Here is a 24,446-nt window from a genome sequence, read left to right as displayed (position 1 = left end):
GTATAAAGTTACAATATTCTGAGAATAAGGTTGAAATCTTTTAAGAATAAAGTCAAACTTAAACTTTAACACAAGGTTAAAGAGATAATATTTTGCAAAAAAAGTCCAAAATATGAGAAGTACAATTATTTTGAGAATAAAGTAGAAATTACAAGAATAATGTCAATAAAATCAAAATTACAAGAATATAGTCGAAATATTTTGAAAATAAAGTTTATTCTTGCACTGCTATGACTTTATTCACGCACTCTTAGATTTAAATAACTTTTTTTAATATGGCACTGAAACGTAGTAAAACAAGACCCATTTGAAAAAAGAATGTAAAATGTAAAAAAAAATAAAGACCATGCTCTATATTCATTTTTCCTCTCATTTTTATAACTGGACAAAAGAAAAGCCATTATAAATATTCATGTTTTCGGTGCATGATTTATAGCAATTTCTTTTTTTTTTTATTAATAATACTTTTTCTGTGGCGAATTTGTGGAAAGGAAAAAAAAAAGATATAGTAAATATTCAGTGAAAATCATTTTTTTCCTGTGCAGTGTTTATAGTCGAAATTTCAGGACAAAATCTTTTTAAAAAGGCCGAAATATTAGTATATTTTTTATTTTTTTATCCTTTTTTCATTGTGAGCTACTATATATATATATATATATACAGTGAGGAAAATAAGTATTTGAACACCCTGCTATTTTGCAAGTTCTCCCACTTAGAAATCATGGACACACGATGTTTGGACACACCTTCTCATTTAAAGAGTTTTCTTTATTTTCATGACTATGAAAATTGTAGATTCACACTGAAGGCATCAAAACTATGAATGAACACATGTGGAATTATATATGGAATTATATACATAACAAAAAAGTGTGAAACAACTGAAAAATGTGATATTTTAGGTTCTTCAAAGTAGCCACCTTTTGCTTTGATTACTGCTTTGCACACTCTTGGCATTCTCTTGATGAGCTTCAAGAGGTAGTCACCTGAAATGGTCTTCCAACAGTATCCCCCAGCAGCAGCACCCCATCACTCTCCTTCTTGGTCAAATAGCCCTTGATGCCTTCAGTGTGACTCTACAATTTACATAGTCATGAAAATAAAGTGAACTCTTTGAATGAGAAAGTGTGTCCAAACTTTTGGTCTGTACTGTAAATATATATATATATTAAATACTCCTATTACATAATAAAATTATATTCATTCATTCATTAATTCATTCATCTTCACCCGCTTATCCGTAATTCGGGTCGCAGCGGCAGCAGTCTAAGCAAATTCCCCAGACACTTCTCCATGTCCAGGGATCGGGCTGTCAAGGCCCCCGCCTTCGACTGCTGCCCAATCCTCTCAGCACCGGTCCCTTACAGTCCCTCCTGCAGGTGGTGATCCCACGGGAAGGCGGCCCCACGTCGCTCCGACGTCACGGTCCTTGATTTATTTTTCTCATAAGGGTCCCCTGGAGCATAGAGGGTTAAGGGCCTCAAGGGCCCAAGAGTGGCAGCTTGGCGATACCGGGGCTTGAACCCCCGACCTTCCGATCGGTAACCCAGCGCCTTAACCGCTGGAGCCACCACTCCCCCCTCAATATAATATTATATTGAGGGGGGGATAATAAATAAATAATAAATAAATAATAAAATTATATTGTATGTCAAAATCATATTGTATGTCAAAATCATGCCATAATAAGTCATAGTTTAATAGTATATGCGATATAAGTATAATATAATATAAAAGGAGAAAATTGTCCAAAAATATGCACACACAATCTGTATTTTTATTACCATTATTATCATCATTATTATTACAAATATTATTTGACATATTGGAAATTTTCAAATATTCAGGCAGAGGCTACGAATTTAAAGGACACCATGTTACATGTGTAAAAAATACCAAATACAAATGACTATATTGTGTGTACAGTACATAAAAAGAGTATCTCAATGTAATAATAAAATACTAAAAATTATAATAAAATATGGTATAATATAATATAATATAATTAATATAATATACTATATAATTTAAGTATTATTGCTTACAGCAGAGTTCAGCATGAACAGCTTATACATGGTTTGTGGAAGAGGCTACATCAAAACACTTTTATATATATATATATAAAACAAAAAAAAAACAACAAAAAAAAAAATACAGCAAAACCTCTGTGACAGTAAAGGACGCATCTCAATCTGCTCCCTAGATAGTGAATTAGTGTATTGTGCAGACAAGTAAGGGGAAAGTAAGTACTCTGAGGACTTAATTTCTTGTCGCTGAAAGAAAACCCTAAACATGAAATATAAGGTTTATTTGCATATAAATTAAACTAAATTGATCTTAATTCACTTCCTGTTCTGATAGTTGATACCGATACTATGCGCAGGATCGTAGGCTAGCTCGTGGATTTTTATTTTCAACTATGAAACCATCATTAGACTCAAATATATAATATCTAAAGTCGGAATGACAGGAAATAAAAAGTCGGGAGAACGGGAAATAAATTAGTCGAGATTGCGAGACAAAAGTCAGAATTGCGAGAAATAATGTCGGAATTGCAAGAAATCAAGAGAATAAAATTGGGATTGCGAGGGGAAAAAGTCGGGACTGCGGGAATTAATGTCAGAATTGCGAGAAATAAAGTCGGAATTGCGAGAAATTCGGAATTGACCAAAAGAAGTCGGAATTAACAAAGTCGGAATTGTGAGAAATAAAGTTAGAATTAGCAAGAAATAAATACAGAGTTGCGAAAAATAAACTCGCAATTAAGCAAAAAAAATTTTTTATGTAGCAGAAACAGGCTGCAATCTACAGTACATATGTTAGGAAAATTTGTAAAAAAAAATGTATAGAAATTTTAGTTGATTGTGGGTCTGTTACATTATAGTATCATTACAAATTGGATTCAAATTAATAATAATAATAATAAAAAATTCTAATTAAGAAGGTTTCCTAGTAAGTATCTACCGGTGTCTAAGGTCCGAAAGGATTTTGTCATCGTTACTATCCTTCTCTGACATTTTCTCGTCTTAGAGACGAATTGTATCTCTGGTTGCGAATCACAAAAAATCTATTCGTTTTTGTGATTCACAAAACATTTGCGATTCACGATCAGAAAAACATTTGCAACTCATATATAAAACTTTTGCAAATTAATAAAAAAATAGTTTATCCACAAATGTATAATATTAAAAGAAACCCTTATTATTAATATTTATTATGTTAAATATTCGGATTTATAATGGCTCTTTCTCTTAGTTTGTCTTATTTAAAAAACGAATATTTCCTAGTTTTTGCAAATGCATTGTGGGATTTTCTTTTGTCCAATCCACCAGAAGGATTACCTTAAAAAAAAAAAAAAAAAACGACGGCGCTGATTGAGACCCGCCCCGAATACTGATCACGTTTTCCAAACACAGCATGCGTGACGTTATATCCCTGGGACTGCAGTAAAACACTTTCACATTATAATCCAGACTGAATTCATTGTCCACAATATAAACAGTAAATATAAAGCAGATATAAATATAAGTAAATATTTCTTACGAATAAAACAATGTGTGTTAGGAAGTTGCAAAGAAAAGAGATAAAGCATTATTGTTATTGAAAGAAAAAAAGTTTAATTTCTGTTTTTTTGTTTTTTTTATGAACCTGATTTGCTTTTTATAAGGGCATGCTCGAAATTGGACCGAAAAAACACCTCTTTGCTCCGAGGTAGTGGCAACCCAGCAGTATTCGCAACACAGCTTAAAGTCATGTATTTTTTACCAATGAACAGGAAGTGCATTAAAGGGTGAAAATACAGCCCAAATTTTCAAACAGGAAGCTTTTATTGACAAATCATTGGTCCGGAAATGAGCAAGAATGAAACAAATGTACTCCTAGAAACAGGAGACGTCCATATTTCAATAGCGAATTCCTATGAATCGTATTTTAAGTGTTTGATACAAAACTTGATACGTCAATGGCATCAAATGAAACAGCACTAATCGTGTTTCTGTCAAAATTTCTCCACAGGTTCACTCACAAAACTTAAACCATCCCAAAAATACCTTTTATCTATATTCTTTCGTGATCATTTCATGAACAATGTTTTGTTATTGGGACGTTAAACGTGTGCCATCATTTTTGCTCACAAGCTTACACTAAAGAAATCTCGAATAGCTTGAGCGTAACACTTCATACCAATGATATCATTCTAAATAAAATAAGTAAACCTGTTTCAAGCCTCTGTAACTCATTTTGTGCTTGTTTGTTACAAAACATAATGCTATTTTGCTAATTCTGAGGTAAATCTTTTTGCTAACCATGAGCTAATAACAAGTATGACATTTAGAAATATCCTTAAAACCCTTATATGGTTTATTCCAATCTTATACTATGAAAAAAGTCGAATAACTATATTAAAAAAATTTTTTTTCCACAGCCCAGAGGTTATGAGCACAGCATTTCATGCTAGCATGACGTCCTAGCATAACTTTCGGAGGAAACCGAGTGCAATTAGCAATAAATCAATTCGAATCCATATCCAGTCATCTAAGTGCTTTCTTGGGGAGATCGGAATCGAGTCCGATATATTTGATTGGATAAAATGTACTAAATAAAATTCCAAATCCTGTTTGTACTCTTATCTATTGGGTATGTACAGGAAGTGTATGCGAAGGAAGGCGTACAATGATTTGCATTACTTTTTATAAAAACAAAATAATGGGGGTGTGAGAAACGCTTGAGCAACGGAAAGAAAAAAATGATTGATAGCCTTTACAGTGTTCTTTCTAGCAATAATTTAACTCATTGTTAGAAAAACAGCAAGATGGGCGGCTTTTGGGGGAGAAAGCTAAGACGGAGGTGATGGCAGGGAACTCTTTAGATCCATGAATTCGGCAGTCGTGATCTTGCACTGACCTTTAGCTCTTCAGAGGCAGCATGAGAGCGATCAATGCTCTATTTTAGACTATATATTAGATTTTATATTAGATACATAATTTTATGTAATTATCACGCCTAAGAATGTCATTTTCACCCAATTCTCTTTCAGTTTCAATATTCCCTTATTGCTAATCACCAATCCGATCATCACTGAGGTAACTGTATATAATCAACATGTCATTGGCAGCCAACGAAATCACTTCTAGAAGGCGTACGAATCTCTTGGATTTAGCATATAATGTGACTCCATTTCTTTTTAAGCAGCAGGATATCCAATGATGCTACACTTTTTGTTTGGGTTACAACGATTACAGATATTTTGCCACTTGGATGTTCACAAATCATGCTAGTTTGAATCGGATCGACCCTCCAGAAGACGAATTGAACGGTTTGGCAACCAAACCATTAACATCCATTAACATTAACATGTTAAGTGGAATTCTAAAACACTGTACTACATTATTCCATTATAATTCCTTGCCTTTGCAATGGGGAGTGAGTTTTTAGCATCCAAATTTCCGTCCAATCAAGCATGACTTTACAATCAGGCGGAGCCGAAACAATCATTATTGATTTTTACCGCTAATTTAATCTCATTAGAATGCAATTGTTACCTAATTTTTTTTCTCTGCTCGGCTATTTTACCTATCCTATTCCACCATTTAGATCAACGGCAGGTTTTTGGTTCAGTCCGATCTCCAATAAACAATAAGTTATGAGAACAGCATGAAAAAAACGCATAACAGAATGAAGACTCTGTGCTTATAAGGACAAAAGGATAAAATTAATAAAAAAAAATATCCATAAGCATTGAATGTCAATGTTTTAAATATGTCATCAGGAGGTTGTATAAAAATATAGATTTCTGGGCAAAACAAACACAAACAAAACATGACATCTGATGACTGAAAGTAGAAATATCAGCAATAGCAGAATTATAGTCGAAGGTGGTTGTTGTTGTTTTTTTTTTTTTTAGCACATTTCAAGCTTTTCACCAATTTTCATTATCTGATTATCAGCATTTAGTTCAGGAACAAAATCTAAAAGAGTCCAATAGAATTCAAACATGTAAATGCAAAGCATGTGGCGTATTAAAGCTATTTTCACTCGTTGCCATGCTTTACCGTGAAGTGCCCTGGTTATTCAAACGTTTTGACGTTATGTCAAGAGGTCAATGTCAGTTCCGTCTTCTGCGATCGGTCTAGAGGTCCAGCGGTCTTCACTTTCCAGTGTACACAATATCTGAGGAACGGAATGTAAAGGGAATAAGTGCTATATATACAGTATATACAATATACACAATTATTTTCTCAGACATAACTAATGAATCAGAAAACAAAATTGGAGTTGAAAGCTGCAAATCAGATTTTTCAGTGGGCCAAGCACCCACACTGGAAAAACCCATTCAAAATCAAAAGAATTTGTAGTTTTACTCATGTATTCGCCACAGACAGAGCTGGAATTATAGATGAAAAATATAGCAAAAGTGAAGTGTGGTCAAGTTTGGATGAAATCAAGATTTTTAGCAATACAGCCTCACTCCCTGTTTAAAAGCTTTGTTACCAGATTTTTTTGCCAGCCAGAATGAAGTCTTCTTTTTAACCAGACAGTTTTATGGGTTGCCAGAGACAACATAAAGAAGCACAAGAAATGGCTGAATTATCTTTAGACTTCAGACTAGACTATAGACTTTAGACTATAGACTCGCAACAGACCTAATTAACAATGACATATAATCTTTAGACTAGAACAGGGGTCACCAACCTTTTTGAAACTGAGGGCTACTTCTTGGGTACCGATTAATGTGAATTGCTACCAGTTTGATACACACTTCTGAAATAACAAATTTGCTCAATTTGCCTTTAATTATATGTTATTATTAATAAGTACTAAGTAATGATATTCATCTATATCTAGTCATCTATATTTTAATTACACCAATGCAAGTGTGATTTTGTCAGGGAACCACCAGACACGCCTCCCTCCAAGGCTCTAACTCTCACTCAGCCTTTCCCTGCTCTGATCACCTACACCTGTTCCCCATTACCTTTCCCCTTTATAAGGTCCCGAATCCACCTCACTCACAGTCGGATCTACTCGTTGCCATGAGAAATCTACCGGACTTCCTACCATTAGTATTCCCCATACTTCCATGCTCCTGAAACAGCTTCGGAGGATGCGCTCAAGATAGGTTTGCCTTTAACGGTTCACGGATCCTACCTGTGTTACGGATTCTACCCGCGCTACAGATTCTACTTGCGTTACGGATTTTACCCGCATTACGGATTATACCCGCTTTCCGGTTCGAACTTCTCCTCAAGTCTCTGCCTTGTATATGTTCAGACTAAATAAAGACAAGGTGTTACTCTTGGTCTATCTGTGACAGATTTAAAAAAGAATAGCAACCAAAAAAATTTGATGCAGCTCACTGGTAAGTGGCGCTATGGTGAGTTTTTTTTAGAAAAGGCGACTCATGTGGTCCTTCGTGACCCCTGGACTAGACTATAGACTTTAGACTAGAGCATTGCAAATGAGCTCATCAACAAGGACAAATAATCTTTAGATTAGACTATAGGGTCTAGTTGCATGCAATAGTCTAAGGTCTTTAGTATATAGTATATATACTAATAAAGTATAGACCTCATCAACAAGGACCAATAATCTTTCAACTAGACTTAGACTAGAGAGTAAAATTAGACCATTAATCTTTAGACTAGACTGTAGACTATAAACTATAGAGTAGTAACTGACCTCATCAGCAAGGACCAATAATCTTTAAACTAGATTATAGACTCACAACTGACCTCATCAACAAGGGAAGACTTTAGACCCACAACGGACCAATAATCTTTAGACCAGACTATAGAGTCACAATTGACCTCATCAGCAAGGATTAATGATCTATAGACTGGATTATAGATTTAACGGATCTCAACAAGGACCAATAATCTTTAGACTAGACTATAGACTAAATTATAAAGATAGTGCTTGGTCCCCTACTATTACTCCTACTACAGCCAATAATAAATATGTAAGCAGCGATTGCGGGGTCCAAGCACCAGCCATGCAGCAATGCCAGTTTTATTTATGACCAAGTTACATTTTTTATATACAGTATATATATTTATATATATATCATATTACTTTACTGTATGTCAAATTAGTGTATAAAAAAACTTCTAGAAGGCATAAGAATCTGAAAACGTGATTCTGTTCTGCCTGAGGCGCAGGATTCCCTCCGGAGATATACAGTGATGTCAAACTTACTGTTTGAGTTTGAAGGTTTGAAATCATGCTAGTTTAAATCAGATCGATCATATGGAATGGTTTGGTGATTGAACATCACTTTTGGGTTGCCAGATTATGACTAGAAATTTCTGGTGACGTGTGTGTATATATGATTACACTCAATTACTGTAAACTGTATTTTATTAGCACATGGTAATCCAATGCCTTGCCGTGAGTAAGTGTACATCCCTGGCTGACCTGGTTTACACACCTCATTTCGTGTTGCCATTTTGTTGGCGCGTTGACTGCTAATCAATTGAGGTTTGTTTCGAGAGATGGAAAAAGTAACTCACCTCTATAGAAATTAGGGTTGATGTTCTCGTAAATAGGGTAAAGAGGGTTCTCCGTTTCGCAGCGAAGCTTCCTGGCTCTCAGAACGTCACGTACGCACTGATGCAGGTACACGTACTGACTCTGCACGGACAGAACCTTTGTTATAGACACTGGTTTTGTTTTGTGATCCCATGATTCAGGGGTAAATGTTCTCAGGATGCCCTACCTCGGTTTGCACCATGTGCGAGCGGTGCAGGCGCAGATCAAACACACAGCCGTAGATGTCCACGGTGCCGCAGGTGTCCAGCTGCTGCAAGGCGCGATCGAGCACGATGAACGTCCCGGTACGACCAACGCCGGCGCTGAGGAGGCCCAGGAAGAGTGAGGCGTTATTCTTTATACGCACAAAGCAGGATATTTTTCTGATACTGCCTTAGAAATTGATTGCAGACACTTATTATTGTACCACTCTTCAGCCCTTCTGCGGACAAACAAACAACTTGGAGTCCTCCGTCCAGAGATTCAGCTCGGATTTCTGTAAATTGTGCTATCGAATGAGCGATTTAGTATCCCGCAAGCAAATCCCCATCCTTTTTAAACTCCCACTTGACTCCGATTCTTAGATCTCAGTGACTAGGAAGAGTATGAACTATGAAGGTTTGTACACCAATTCGTCAAAATAACGCCGGCCTCGTCGCATCCATCATCTGGTGCCCGGCTTCAGGTGCGTAGTGTACGGCACTAATGCAATTAAAGCAAGAATGCTACAGACGTGATTGAAGAGCTCGTGGAGCGTAAACCCCTTACGGTCAGCACGCCACATTTGATCGATTACCTTCTCTTTTTTCGGACAGTTTCACGTAGGTGAGTAAATGTGAGTGGAAATAGGCATGAATGGCACTGTGTTACACTCTATGGGCAAAAGTGTGGAAATACCTGAGCTCAAGATTCTTTGCTCCTCCTTTACAGCTGATTTACTGTTAGAATAAGATCCAATCTTCTAGAAAGATGTTCCAATAGAGTTGGGAGATTTTGGAAATTCATTCAGCTACAAGGGTCTTCTTAAAGTCAGGTATTGATGTAGTTGAGGTGAGGAGGCCTGGTTTATATTCATCCCCAAAGTTGTTCAAAAGGGTTTCTAGTTCTATAGCTTGTTATTCAAGATCTACCATGCCAACTCATATCTAAATGGAGCTTACTTTGTGCACTTCATGCTGGAACAGATTTTGGGTCCCCCAGTTTAAGTGCTACCGCATCCCAAGACATGGAAAAGAACCACACCTTTTGTTCAATCAAACTCTTGTTTCTGATTTAACATCTACACCAACACCAGCATTTTTCCGAACGCAGAAGGGTTTCATAAAGGGTTCTTTTGCAGTTTGTAGCCCTTTTTTTTTTCCTCACAAAGAGGAGGCACTGCAATGCATTGTGGGCAGAGAGAAGGATTAATAAAAAGCGACGAATGTAATGAAGTCAATCACAGAAAGATTCAAATCCAATCAAATTTGATACCACAGAGGAAGACAGAAAGACGGAGACGTGCACTCCCCCGTGGCATGACCTCTGGACATGAACGTGTGGAGGTGTTCCATATTAATTCAACTCTCTTTCTCTCTCTCTTTCTTTCTCTCTCTCTCTCTCTCTCTCTCTCTCTCTCTCTCTCTCTCTCTCTTTCTCTCTCTCTCTCTCTCTCTCTCTCTCTCTCTCACACTCACACACACACAGTAGTTTACATTATAAATAAATATATATACAGTACAGACCAAAAGTTTGGACACACCTTCTCATTCAAAGAGTTTTCTTTATTTTCATGACTATGAAAATTGTAGATTCACACTGAAGGCATCAAAACTATGAATGAACACGTGGAATTATATATGGAATTATATACATAACAAAAAAGTGTGAACCAACTGAAAAATGTCATATTGTAGGTTCTTCAAAGTAGCCACCTTTTGCTTTGATTACTGCTTTGCACACTCTCTTGATGCCTACTTTGAAGAACCTACAATATGACATATTTTCAGTTCACTTTTTTGTTATGTATATAATTCCACGTGTTAATTCATAGTTTTGATGACTTCAGTGTGAATCTACAATTCACAATAGTTACAATAAAAGTATTGAAAATATAAAAAAATATAATATATGTATGTATATACACACATATACACATATACACATATATAATTTTTTTTTATTATATTTTAATCTTTTTATTATATTTTTTTAAACAGACACACACACACACACACACACACACACACACACACACACACACACACAGGTACATATATTTATTATATTTTTTTATTTATTTTTAATGATAAAAAATGTTCATATACAAATTTTGTAAAATTCTAGTTCTATATTTAATCCTAATTTCTATTTTAAATATGGTACCTAATTCTCCTTTATTCTTTTTATTTTATTCATCTGCACTTTTTCTTTCTTTCTTTCTTTCTTTCTTTCTTTCTTTCTTTCTTTCTTTCTTTCTTTCTTTCTTCAAACTCTACTCTTTTTAGTATTCTCCTTTTATAACAGACCAACTGTTATAATATCTAATGTTTCATTCATGGTCACATTAAACATTAATACCTGGATTAAACAGGTACACTCGGCGGCCAAAGTATTGGCACGCCTGACTTTTTCAGCCATATGTGGTTATGGAGGCACAAACTCACAAACTCATACAGAGACACACACTTGTACAGGATGTCCTTGGAAGCAATAGCATAACATTATTTCTTCTCTGGAGCTAGGAGACCCAAAACCTTCTCCAGCATGATGATACACAAAGACAAAGCCAGCTCCAGGAAGGTACTCGTTTGGAGTGGAAGCTAGAAAAGATATTGTACACATTTAAGATGAATTTTTTACACTAACTGCATGCCAGACCTCCTCACCTCGCCTCTATTAGTACCGGACTGTGTGTGTGTGTGTGTGTGTGTGTGTGTGTGTGTGTGTGTGTGGGGGGTGTCCTTTAATTTAAAATTTTCTTAAGATAATTGCAATGACGCGTACCTGCAATGGACCACCGTAGGCCCCGATCCGGACACCCTGTCGATGTAATCCCTCACCGTTCTCACGAATTGGACGAGCGACTGGGTCGTTTCTGGCACACCGTGATCGGGCCACACCGTGTAATGGAAGTGACGCACGATCCTCGGGTAACTCAGCTGGCCTTCCTAAAAAAAAACCACACAAAATAAGAGTAGACCATCCTGAGCATCATTAGGGTCATCGATACACACAGCACACACATGAGCAACGTAGTCATGGATTTATCGTCCAAGGCTCGAGATGAATGATGGAGAAGTGGGAAATATCATCAAAAAAGGCACCAGGAGCTTCAACAGCTTTATGAACGGAGTGGATAATAAGTTCAGGACCGAGCAGGTGGATGAATTTGAAGATGGATGGCTGAGTGATAGACGAGTGTAGAAAAGTGTGTCGGGGTGAAACTCCAGGCTCAGAGCGAACACCTCACTCGTGCACTCACACAGAAGATCTTGAACTCGCGGATCGTCCACTCGGACAGGACGGACTCGGAGAGCATGTGGACCACGAGGTCACCGTAGTACAGCGGCTCCCTGTCCAAGGGCCAGTACTGATCACACTTCACCTGCAGCACACACACACACACACACATATATATATGTTATGGTTGTGTAACAGATTGCTTTACTTGTGTTTGTTTGTTTATTTGTATCTTCTGTATGTGTTCTTGTGTGTATTTGTCTTGTGGTGTGAATGTGTATATATATGTGTGTGTGTGTGTTTGTGTGTGGGGGGGTCTTTGGGTGTGTACATGAAACGGTGTGTGTCTTAATGGGTGTTTGTGTGTTCTTGTTGTGTTTTTGTGTGTGTGTGTGTGTGTGTGTGTGTGTGTGTGTGTGTATATGTGCAGGTGTGCATGTGTGTGCTTAAGCGTTTCTTCATGTCTGTGTGTGTGTAGTATCGATGCGTTGCCGTGGCACCGCTGACGCCTCACTCCGCTACTCACCCTGCCCTTCTCCACACACTGCGTCACCATGACGACATTGTGGACGTTCTGCTCCCACACCATACGCCAGAAATCGTCCTTGGTGCCGGGAAGTGGCCCCTGTGTGGCAATGTACTCCCGCCGGAAATTATTCCCCTGGTACACAAAGCGAGGGTGCGAGGGGACGAGGGTCAAGAGGGTTCGTTTCTTACATTTGTATGACACACACATGATGTAATGCAGTAAGAAGTTTTACTAATCGTACAGTGCAACAAACAAACAAAAATGTAACACTATGAATATAATAAACAAACAAAATTGATTTATTTAAAAAAATTTACAAATCAAACAAAAATTCATATTTAAATAACAAAATAAAAAATAATGAATAAATAAAAAAATAAAACAGGCAGCAATTACAAAAAATATTTTAAAATTTATGTTTTCCTATTTGGTTTTATTGCAAACAAACAAACAAACAAACGAATAAACCATGGGCTTTGAGAGCAATCAGCAATTAGCCTGTTTCAGTGACAAAAATTTTTATATTAAATATAAAAAATATATAAATTACTACTACTAATAATAATAGTAATAATAATACAAATTTTTCTAATGGTGATGTAATAAGAAATGTATGAAATGATCACAAATATTAATATTTAAAAAAATCTATTTTATTCCTTTATTTTATTTATTATTTACTCGACACACTGAAACAAACAATTTTTTGTTTACTTTGAATCATACTAGAAACACAATTTGTTCACTTTGAATTGTCTAATAAACAAAAATGGTTTACTTTGAAACACAAAATCATCAAAAGCTTATAGGCTTATAGACAGATGCGGCTTATTTATGTTCAAAAGAAAAATATTTGTAAAATTCAGTGGGTGCGGCTTATATATGGGTGCGCTTAATAGTCCGGAAATTACAGTAGTTGTATTCGGCAATCAGATATTTATTTATTTATCAGTCATTGGACGCCTATTTGAATGCTGGCAGCCTGAAGGTTTCTGACCTCTGCTACCTTCTTCCATATGAATCAATTTTCTGATCTGATCTCAACAAGTCTGGGACAATCAGAGGCGGCATTTTTATGACGTCATCACGTATAACCTCTTATTAAAGTATTTTGATAGAAAATATGAATCCATTTCCATCAACACTATCAAATACTAATGACAAAATCCTACCACACACACACACACACACACACACACACACACACACACACACACACACACACACGTTCCACGTCCTGATATTACTATATCAGCATGCAGATGCTCCTTGAAGGACTCGTGACTCACCGGCATAAAGCTGCCGTTGATGTAGTCTGAGCTCGGGTCGTCCTCCAGGCATGAGAGCTTGACACGTGTGGCATCATCTACACACAACAACACACACACACAGTGATTTGGGAGTCTGAAGTTTGGTCCGGGTCTCTTCGTTGTAGGAAGGAAACTTACAGGGCAGGATGTTGTTGTATCGGTTCTTGCAGCGGTTCTCTGGGAGACGTGCCACATCCAGAGTCTGGTTCCGTCCCACGTCCTTGAGATCCTGTGGAGAAGAATCAAAGCCGAGGAGGCATTTGGGTGAAGCTAGGAGGAGGTGAGGCTTTAATAATAATATCTACAGGTAAGAACGTCTGGCTTTCAGAATCAAAACTCCAGCAGAGGAGCTTCTAAATCTTCTAAAGCTTCTTATCCAAACACAACAGATGTTTACTTGTGGTTTACAGCTGCTGTGTAGCTCGACATTACAGCGCGACACCTTTACTGGTTTGGTGGCAGCAAAGGCTTTAAAGATTCCCAGATTTTGCCAGATTTACACTTTACATCATGTCCAGACAAAGAAAAAAAAAAAGAGTAAACAGACAAACGTTTGTTTATTTCAAGCTTATCAATAAACAGCTTTTGTTTGTTTCTAGATTATAGTTAAATAGCGTCCATTCATTTATAAATTGCAAGCAAACAACTTTTGTTTACGTCACGATTATAAGTAAACGACTTTTGTTTATTTTTAGATTACAAGCAAACAACTTTTGTTTGTTTTCAGATTACAAGCAAATATATTTTGTTTGTTTTCACACGACGAGTAAACAACTCGGGTTTTTTTTTCAATGTCGAGTAAAGAGGTTTTGTTTATTTCGAGCTTTTGAGGAATCCATTTTTGTTTAAATATAAATTGAGTAAAAAAAAAAAAAGAAAGATTTGGTTTATTTCAATATTACAAGTAAACATTGTTGTTGATTTGCAAATTATGAGAACATCTTTGTTTATTGCATATAGATTGCCAGTAAACAACGTTTGTTTGTTTTTAGATTTACATTTAAGATAAAACAAAAACAACAATAAAAAAAAAACATTTGTTTGTTTTGATATTATTATTATTTTTTTTAAGTTTGTTTCTTTTGAGGGTATAAGGAAGTGTTTGCTTATTCCAAGATTACAAAAAGAAACCCTTTTGTTTGTTTATGTCTAGTTTGTGCCAAAACAACTTTAAAAATTCACTTTAAAATAAGGAGTAAACCGTTACATTGAACCACTTTAGTTTTTTTTTTGTTTATAAAAAAAAAAAAAATGTTTGTCAATGTTTAGTTAACTCATAAACACGTTTTGTTTATGTGGAGATCGCTAATGAACGAAAATGTGTTTATTTCTAGACGCCAAGCAAACAACTGTTGCTGATTCCTGAGGCCATGAAAACAAACAAGACTTGTTTAATCCCAGATCAGGAGTAAACAACATTTGTTTATGCTGCTATCATAAAGAAATGAAGTCCTGATCAGGAGAAATGAAGCGTGTTAGAGAGAGAGAGAGAGAGAGAGAGAGAGAGAGAGAGAGAGAGAGAGAGAGAGAGAGAGAGAGAGAGAGAGAGAAAGCACATGGTGTCTCAGGGTTGCAGTAGATGAGTGTAGAGTGTGATTGTGATTCTGGCGTTTTTACCTCGAACTCCTCAGAGAGAAGGTAATTGGAGTCGGCTTGAAGTTTCCCCAGATGAGCTTCGAAGTGGGCCGCTTTGATGGGGCTAATCAACCACACACACACACACACACACACACACACACACACACACACACACACACACACACACACACAGAGTCAGCTACATCCATGTAAGAAATATCTGCATCAGTAAGAACGAGAAGGAGTACACGTACACGTACCTGGATAAACGGCGGTTGCTGCAAAAAAAGAGAGAAGAAACCAGGATTAGTGTGGGGTGTGAACAGGTTCTCCCCAAAAGTATTAGGACACCGGACTTGTCCACCCCTATGTGGTTCTTCCCCAATCTGTTCCTACAAACTCAAAGGAACACAATGGAACATCTTCCCAGAAGAGTGGAGGTTCTGGAGCTCTACAGTGTTTCCTGCTCTTTCAGCTACTTTCATATCCGCGTTCGTTTCCCCTCACACTGTCTCGAATCATGCAGTATGGAAAGTCCTGAGTCACTCATAAAGCGTCGAATCACTCGAACCCTGATTGAATGAGACTTGTTCATTACAGGGAAGAGATTTTTTTTGGCTCGTCTTAGAAGTCAATATTTTAGGCCGAGTTCACTCACAGAACCTCAACAGATTTACTGTATGCCGTTAGACTTCTGACTTGATGAGGCATGACTCAGCATACACTACTAAACCTCCTGCAGCTTCTTATTTTTATTTTATTAAACAAACAAACAAACAGAAAATTAAAAATTAAACAGATACCTTCTGACCCCAACATACATCCCTGAGGTTGGCAGCTCCTTCCACATACTCATCCTGACCAGAGGGCTTTCTTGCACCGCTCTGCACAAACACACACGGAAAATCCAAATACAAAAGCATTCATTATGGTTTCTAAACTGAGGTTTATTGGGAAGGTTGCCAGGTTCATAAAAAAAAATCCCAAATTTGTTCCCTAAATAAAAAGGTGGTGCCGGTAATTCACATTTATATACAGTAGATGAATGAGGCAGCAATAAAGTGGGATGCAAACATATGCACATAGCTGCTGACTGACTCACTGTACTGGAGTTAAACAGATAATTTTAGGCACACAATTAAATTACACAACTGAAATTCTTGGATGTATTTTTTCTCCCATTGTTGTTTCCACTATAACATCCAAACAGCCTTCTGTTTTTGTTTTCCATCTTGCTTTTCCCCCTTACTTTCTATACTTATTTAAAAATTAGTCAGAAAACAGGGGGTATAAACTTTTGCACTCACCTGTATGTCCAAATACAGATTTCTTTCTTTCTTTCTTTCTTTCTTTCTTTCTTTCTTTCTTTCTTTCTTTCTTTCTTTCTTTCTTTCTTTGAATTATTTAGAAATTACTCAGAAATCAGGGGGCATAAACTTTTACACTTACCTGTATGTCCATACAGATTTCTTTCTTTCTTTCTTTCTTTCTTTCTTTCTTTCTTTCTTTCTTTCTTTCTTTCTTTCTTTCTTTCTTTCTTTCTTTCTTTCTTTCTTTCTTTCTTTCTTTCTTTCTTTCTTTCTGAGTGAATGGAATGGCTAATAGTTTGCCTTCCACAGGAAGTGTCTGTGTCTGTGTGTATACACACTCACACTTTGCGGACCCTCTGCCTGAAGATCAGCAAGGCGGTCACAGCGATCATCATCCCGATGAGGAACAATGCGGCGCTGATGCCCTCGACCACGCCCACCAGTGGCTCTGATTGGAGGAACGAGAGCGATTGGTTTGAGCTCTGCAGCACTGAGAGACATAAACGAGACACAGGATTGTACTGATGTCTCACCTGCTTGTGTCCACAGTGGAAGGGACAGATAGGTGTCACTGAACAGAGGATGAGACATCTCCCTGTTCTCGTCATCAAACAGCTGGGTGAAGGCGCGGACACTAAGCCTGGAACAAACAGTACAGCTGTTTAACCATTTTACCCTCTGGCTTCTCCCCCATGGGGGGTGCTTTTAAGACAGATGCTTGGGGGTGGGGTGGGGGCGGGTAACTGAGGGCAAATACTTTTCGACATGAACAAACATACATATGGAAATAATATATCATCCAGGCCTGCCTGGATTGGATGTCAACAGTCTCCTACACTGATGTCAACAGTCTCCTACACTGACTCAGAAATACACTTCGCTTTTGATCATCATCACTGCACCCCGCAACATTGTATACCCGCCACAAATGGACATTCGGTGTAACCCAGATGAGGATGGGTTCCCTCTTGAGTCTGGTTCCTCTCAAGGTTTCTTTCTTATGCCATCTCGGGGAGTTTTTCCTTGCCACAGTCGCCAGTCGCCACCGGCTTGCTCATCAGGGACAAACTTACTCATAAAGAACATATTCATTTTTAATCACCGCATTATCTGTGTAAAGCTGCTTTGAGACAATGTTCATTGTTAAAAGCGCTATACAAATAAAAATGAATTGAATTGAAATGAATTGAATATATAACAATAACAAATTATACACATCTGCTGACTGAAAAAATCTGTAAAACTTTCAATCTTTTTCTTTCTTTCTTTCTTTCTTTCTTTCTTTCTTTCTTTCTTTCTTTCTTTCTTTCTTTCTTTCTTTCTTTCTTTCTTTCTTTCTTTCTTTTTTTCTTTCTTTCTTTCTTTTTATTCTTTATTTCAATCTTGCCATTTTTATTTATACTTTGTTTCATTCTATTTCTTTCTTGCAATTTTGTATTTTTCTTTCTTTCTTTTTTTCTTTCTTTCTTTCTTTCTTTCTTTCTTTCTTTCTTTCTTTCTTTCTTTCTTTCTTTCTTTTTATTTATACTTTTTTCATTCTATTTCTTTTTTGCAATTTTGTATTTTTCTTTCTTTCTTTCTTTCTTTCTTTCTTTCTTTCTTTCTTTCTTTCTTTCTTTCTTTCTTTCTTTCTTTCTTTCTTTCTTTCTTTTCATTGTTTGTTTGTTTGTTTGTTTGTTTGTTTGTTTGTTTGTTTGTTTGTTTGTTTGTTTCTTTCTTTCTTTCTTTCTTTCTTTCTTTCTTTCTTTCTTTCTTTCTTTCTTTCTTCCTTTCTTTCTTCCTTTCTCCCTCCCTGTTAAATGATACTACATTCATGTAATAATTCTTTCTAAAAATTTGAGCTTGAGAAATGGATGGATTCTTTTGCCAGACGGTGACTGATGTAGCACATCTCAGACAAGTCTGTCAGTTTAATTGAGTTTGGAATAGAAGCGTTTCTAAATAAAAACATCATTCCAGATTTAAAGAGTAGGTGCTGGCAGTTATTCTGGGCTTCAGGAGTGACATGTAGTCTATTTTTCCCCTGTGATTTTTTATAACAAAATAAAAAATTCTGTTAAAATGGTCTTTTAGAATGTCTCCCTGAATGATTAATGAGCGTCGTATTATTTTAATCTACCCCCAGTGGGTAATTACACTCTCTATAAAACGTTACTAACATTTACTCTCACATAACACAAAGACTGTAAAAGTTAATAACTCAAACTGATTGGTTCTGCGTGTGCTTATTTGAGGTTCAGGTTACCTATATGCCGTTCTGGATTTTAAGGGTCCATCACAGAAATAGTTCCCCTTCTGTTTCGGCTCCTCCTCGCAGGCTCCACCAAGACGATCCATGCCGGCCCCGAGGTTGATCTCGAACAACGTGTTGGTGGAATCGAGGTCGTCTCCGCACAGGCTCTGAAAGTAGCTGGTCTGGTAGGCTAATACAGAGCTGTTGCGCTTATAGTCCAGGTACGAGGGAAGAGGATGCCTGTGTTCAGGCAAGACAGGCTCCATACCTACATATTTATAGACAATATGAGGCTCTAGGGTATTGATCCGAAGGTCAGGGGTTTGAATACTGTACAAGCCCTGCCAAGTTGCTGCTGTTAGTCCTTGAAGATGAATTTTAAACCACTCTGTTCCAGCGGTGGTGCTCAGTTTGGATCAAAAAGTCGTAAGTTAAAATCATAAAGCTGCCACTGTTGGGCTCAAGAACAAGGACTGGATTCTCTAAATTGTATCATGTCCAACCCTGCAACCTGATCCCACATTTCGAACAAGTTAATTGAGAAGTTGTAGCTCAGTATTTTTAACACATCAAACTCCTGTTTGGGAGGGTATAAGGCCCTTGAGCAAGGCCCTTAATCCTCCCTGTTCTGGTATCATATATACGATGCCAAATACCGAATAATGGTTGGAAAATTTTAGTTCAGTGATTTAAATACTGCTATTAAGGCATTGAACTTTTGATTAAAGGGTTGCAAATTCAAATCCCCACATCAGCCACTGCTGGCCCTTGAGAACCGTTACCCCTCTCTGTTTCCAGTCCTGTATCATCTTTGATTCTGCAACCTGACCCTAAAAAGTTAATTAGAAAACAGTAGCTTGGTAGTTGAGGAAGCTGATACGTTGGACTTTTGTTTGGAACATTGACATTGATATAAAGCATTGAACATCTGAGCAAAAGTGTATGGATTCAAACCCCTGCATCAGCCATTGATTGAGCAATGTATTCAACTCTCTCTGTTTGAGAGTCTTGTATCATATTTGGTCCTGCACTATGACCCTTCTTTATGGAAAATTTAGTTGGGAATTGGCTCAACAGTTAAGAATTTTAACTTCTGTTTGGAATGTTGTGAGGGGAAACATAAAAATGGACAGAGCTAAACATGGTAATTGTGCAGCCAGCCACTTGAGGAGACATTCTGGCTTCACTTTAAGGTCCCTTCTGAGACGTCCATTATTGTATATAGTCACTGGTAGCATTCCAACTATTAATGTCAAATTAAAAAAAGTATATTTACTGAGTGCCCCAAACATATTTTCTGTATCATTTATGGAATTGAAATTAAAAATGATTATTGTCAAGTGTTCAGAGTAGGCGTACCATCAGTCTCGGCTATAACGATGGCGAAGTAGCGAATAGCCCCGTTGGTGTCGCTGAACCAGCTGCAGTTGAACTTGAAGAAGATTGTGGACTGGGTTATGTGTGCTGCTTTCTCACTAATGCGCACTGTGGGCACAGGAGGCCCTGCGAACATAAAAGCCTTCATTGAGTGACTTGTGCCAGTTAAGAAACTTCATGTTTACCTTTAGGAGACTTGTTGACAAGATTATTGACCAGGATACAACTCTGTACAGGTTAGACACCTGGACTATTTTTAATGTAATTCTAAACCTTCATTCGCCTCCATCAGGTCTACTCCCTCCTCAGCTTACAAAAAGATTACACTGATATCTACCAATAGATTCAAAAAAGATACACTACATGGACAAAATTAGTGGGACACCTGAGTTAGAGGCACACAGTTGTAAAGAAATGAAAAGAAGTTTACACAAGATGGATTTTGAGTGGCCTGATATAGAGGTTTAACCTTACCTTATTCTTATCCTTCTTTTGGCTGCTCCCATTAGGGGTCGCCACAGTGGATCATCCGCCTATATACCACCCTGTCCTCAACATTTGTTTCTTTCAAATTAACCACATGCATGTCTTTCCTCACCAAACCCATAAACCTTCTTTTTGACCTTCCTCTTTTCCCCCTGCCTGCCGGCTCCATCCTCATCTACCGATATACCCCATGCCACTACTTTGCACATGACCATCTCAAGCTACAATATAACCTCATACCCAGGCCTCCTCACCCTAATCGTCTTCATTCAGCCATGAGGGCATTAGTAAAGGCAGGTACTGATGAAGGGTGAGAAGCATTGTCATGCTGGAATAGCTTTGATATTACTTAATCAAGTGAAGAGAAAAGTTTATGCTAGTGACATCCTGTACAATTGTGTGTTCAAGTTTGTGCTAACAGTTTCAAGAAAAAAACACATTTCGCTAAAATAAAAGTCAGGTGTCCCAATATCGTTAAACTGGATTTAATTTAATGATAGTGTTAATGAAATAATAAATAGTAAACCCACACTTCTGGCTGCTAAAACCTTGTGTAAAATGTGGATAGAAGGCATTAGAACTTGAAATCCACAGCCATAAATCTGCTCCACTTGTGCGGATCGGACGCAGCCATCTGGAGGATTTGGGCTCTAATGTGGCTCCGTCTCAGCCAGTCTAATTCTGTTAGCTTTGGCCTCTCTCTGCTCCCCTGCCTTTCCTCGCAGAGCAGACAAGCTCAAACAACCCAGACTCCCAACAGCCATCCTCTCCTCTTTCTGTCAGTCTCTCCCCCCTCTCCCTAACTTCTCTGCACTTCACTCGCTCGCCTTGTTTTCCCAGGTGGCCTGGGCTATTTGAGTGAATCTTTATTCAAGGCTGCTCGTGAAGCTGCTCTCTGGGGACGTCTGCTCAGTTGAGATGAGGTACCCTACCTTCTCTTCATATTTAGATCGTTCATACACGTTAAAGAAAGCTAATTAGTCTGCTTGGCTTGATTTGTCTATTTTTTTTTTGGTTATTCCGGGTTTTGCCCCTGCTGGTGTATAGTTCTGTGCCAAATCCTGGATATGTTTTGGATTTAATCAAGCAGGGAAGTCTAGAATTTACGTAAATTTCCTTCGACACTCCCAAAACTCCCAAAAACATGACGTAGATTTGAACAGGAAGATCATCATTTATCATGACCCAGTCTCATTTTTTTCCCCCTTGTGTTTAGCGATCTAAAACATATGACTTACGGTCGATCATGGTGAAGGTGCTGTTCTGGACCGCTGCACCTTTCTTGTCTCCGGAGACGACCGCGATCGAGATTGTGTAGTTCCTAAAAGGCTCCAAATTGTCAAAGTGCTGAAACTGGGTGCTGGCACTCAGTGTGTAGTTGTATACAGGTTCTCGGGAACCTTGCCTCCTGCATTCCATGAAGTAAGCGCTATAATCAGAGGCTGGGGGCTTCCAGGAGCACGAGAGGGACTTGGAGCTCAATGGATGGCAGTGGAGACTTTGGACTGGTCCTGGAGCTGAAGGAAGGGAAGGAAAGGGATGAGTTCTGAGGACAAAGTCAAAATTTGTACTCATTGTAGAAAATCTTTAATGATCATTTACGGAAGTTTGAAGAAACCTTAAATCTTGATACTTAAAAAAGGCGCTAAGAAAGATGCTTTGTACTTGTCACGTACTTTACAGCAGAGTGAAATTATTATAAAGCATATATCAACAATGTTAGGAGCTGGGGACACCAATGGAAAGCACTGCGGACTAAGGGCTTTGCTCAAGGGCTCAAGATTGTCAGCTTGGCAATACCAGGGTTTGAACCCCAACCTATCAATCAATGACCCAGAGCCTTTACCACTGAGCTATCACCTCACCTTTGCTCGTAGAATATCCTTCACTCTTCTACGAAAATGTTCCACAAGATTTTGGCTGCCATAGTAACCCTTATCAGTGGGTGGAGCAACTAGCATTTCACTTTTGACAACAAATCAGAAGACAGATCATGTATGGTCTATTATCTTTCCTCCTATTGTTCATCACTGCACCAATAGGTTGTTTCATATTTGCATAATACATTTTTTTACTTTGTTTTGTCACTGGATACGCCCATTTTTATCTAATTTTAAGCACCATCATACAATACGTCCAAAAAATAATTAAATATCCTGGCTCAGCAAATATTCTCTGGCTGGTGACCAGTTGCTAGAGACTCTATAGGGCACTGTGGCTGCTGGGGGGCAGAGCTTCATGTATGTGGGCTCAAGAAAAAAATTATTCTTCTGATCTAGGATCCATCTCCTTAACGTGACCTAATTCTCAAGATGACTTTTCCCGATTCACGATTGCAGTTCTATCACACAGTGGACAACGGTGAGTCAGCAAAGTGTAGCATGCTGCGAGCATAGCTTTGCAAACGGACTTGGTCTCTTTCCAAGCGCTTGATTAATATTAGCAATCTCTCCTCAGCACCTTGCTGCAGTCAGGTGTGTTGGAGAAGGGAATTTCTTTTCATGCAGAGCGAGCCATCACTGCTACTTTGATCAACTTCGATTAATGTTAAATCGCTTCATTGTGCTTAAGAGTTCATCGCGGATGATCAGAAACAAACGAAAAACAAAGGGAAAAAGAGGGTGGAAAGTTGGGTCTATTCACGATTTTGAATAAAACTACAGGAATGCAAACATTGATCGGGCGACGACTCTCTGGATCGATGCTACGTTCCTCGGCTCTGGAGGATGCAGAAGATTAATGACGGCGCAGCCTAGTGGAAGCACAGCATGCTCTCATGAATACATTCTTCTCAGTAAAGATAGTAGACAGCTATTAAGGGATACAGGTCCTCACTTTTTCTAAGATAGAAAAAGTGAGGACCGGAGAGAGAAAAAGAGAGGACCTGGGGTCCTGTAATAGCTGTCTGCTATCAACTCATCAGTCAAATCAGTGCAATCAGCATGAGAAAGAGAGAGGCTTCGAATGCATCTGCCAAACAACTAGAACACATGAGCAAAAGACTCTCCATGACTCTTTATTTAGCGAGTGACAGTAATCTTTTTTTTTTACAACACGCTCATTAATAATTTAGGAAAAAAATGTAAGAATGAAATATGATAAATAGACATTTTATATACAGGATAAATGGACAAAAGTTTGCAGACACCTGAGCATCTGTAGTTAAGATGTTGGACTTCTGATCAGAAGGTCACCACCACTAAGAGGGGGAGCAAAGGGAGCAAGGCTCTTAACCCTCAACTGCTCAGTTGTATAAATGGGATTATTGTAGGTTGTCAAAAGCTGTAAATGTACATTGAGACCCATTGTTATATGGTCCAATCTTTTGGGAAAGTGTTCCACCAGATTTTGTGAAGATTTTTGCTCATTCAGCTACAAGAGCGTTAGTAAAATCAGGTGCTGATGTAAGTGAGCAGAGGAAACCATGGAGTCGTTGAAAACTTTATCTCAAATATGTTCAATAGGGTTTCTAGGTTTTAAGGAGGCCGTTCAAGATCTTCCACTCAATCCAACCCATGTAAAATATATCTCCATTGAGCTGGTTTTTGTGTTATGCTGGAACAAGTTTGGATCGTGTACAAATGAGGGGAACATTTCATGCTATCTCATGCAATGACTAAGGTGTACCTTCGGGTTTGTGGTGAAAAACCACATAC

At 37.9% G+C, this 24,446-nt stretch overlaps 1 protein-coding gene and 1 long non-coding RNA gene across 2 annotated transcripts in view; one reads left to right on the top strand and one right to left on the bottom strand.

The window, feature by feature from the left end:
- The first annotated feature begins 1,682 nt into the window (after positions 1-1,682).
- On the top strand, positions 1,683-5,294 carry LOC310719223. Its single transcript, XR_014531388.1, has 2 exons — positions 1,683-4,883; positions 4,963-5,294. It is a non-coding gene; the product is annotated as an uncharacterized lncRNA (long non-coding RNA).
- The window catches only part of ptprb (protein tyrosine phosphatase receptor type b), a 48,859-nt gene continuing 28,221 nt past the window's right edge, over positions 3,809-24,446 (bottom strand). Inside the window, exons 16-31 of the mRNA XM_083528248.1 lie at positions 22,029-22,307; positions 20,287-20,430; positions 18,940-19,195; positions 17,228-17,334; positions 17,037-17,142; positions 16,188-16,268; positions 15,645-15,662; positions 15,424-15,505; positions 13,945-14,035; positions 13,786-13,862; positions 12,494-12,628; positions 11,990-12,112; positions 11,512-11,675; positions 8,714-8,849; positions 8,508-8,628; positions 3,809-6,168 (exon numbers count right to left, since the gene is read on the bottom strand). Coding sequence (XP_083384374.1) covers positions 6,146-6,168; positions 8,508-8,628; positions 8,714-8,849; positions 11,512-11,675; positions 11,990-12,112; positions 12,494-12,628; positions 13,786-13,862; positions 13,945-14,035; positions 15,424-15,505; positions 15,645-15,662; positions 16,188-16,268; positions 17,037-17,142; positions 17,228-17,334; positions 18,940-19,195; positions 20,287-20,430; positions 22,029-22,307 — 1,943 coding nt within the window. The 3' untranslated portion in view covers positions 3,809-6,145. The remainder of the gene's footprint in view (positions 6,169-8,507; positions 8,629-8,713; positions 8,850-11,511; positions 11,676-11,989; positions 12,113-12,493; positions 12,629-13,785; positions 13,863-13,944; positions 14,036-15,423; positions 15,506-15,644; positions 15,663-16,187; positions 16,269-17,036; positions 17,143-17,227; positions 17,335-18,939; positions 19,196-20,286; positions 20,431-22,028; positions 22,308-24,446) is intronic.

This window comes from Silurus aristotelis (genome assembly GCF_946808225.1).
Source record: "Silurus aristotelis genome assembly, chromosome: 24".
Lineage (NCBI taxonomy): Eukaryota > Metazoa > Chordata > Actinopteri > Siluriformes > Siluridae > Silurus > Silurus aristotelis.
The sequence above is the reverse complement of the archived record's forward strand: the minus strand, read 5'-3'. Positions and strand labels throughout refer to the sequence as shown.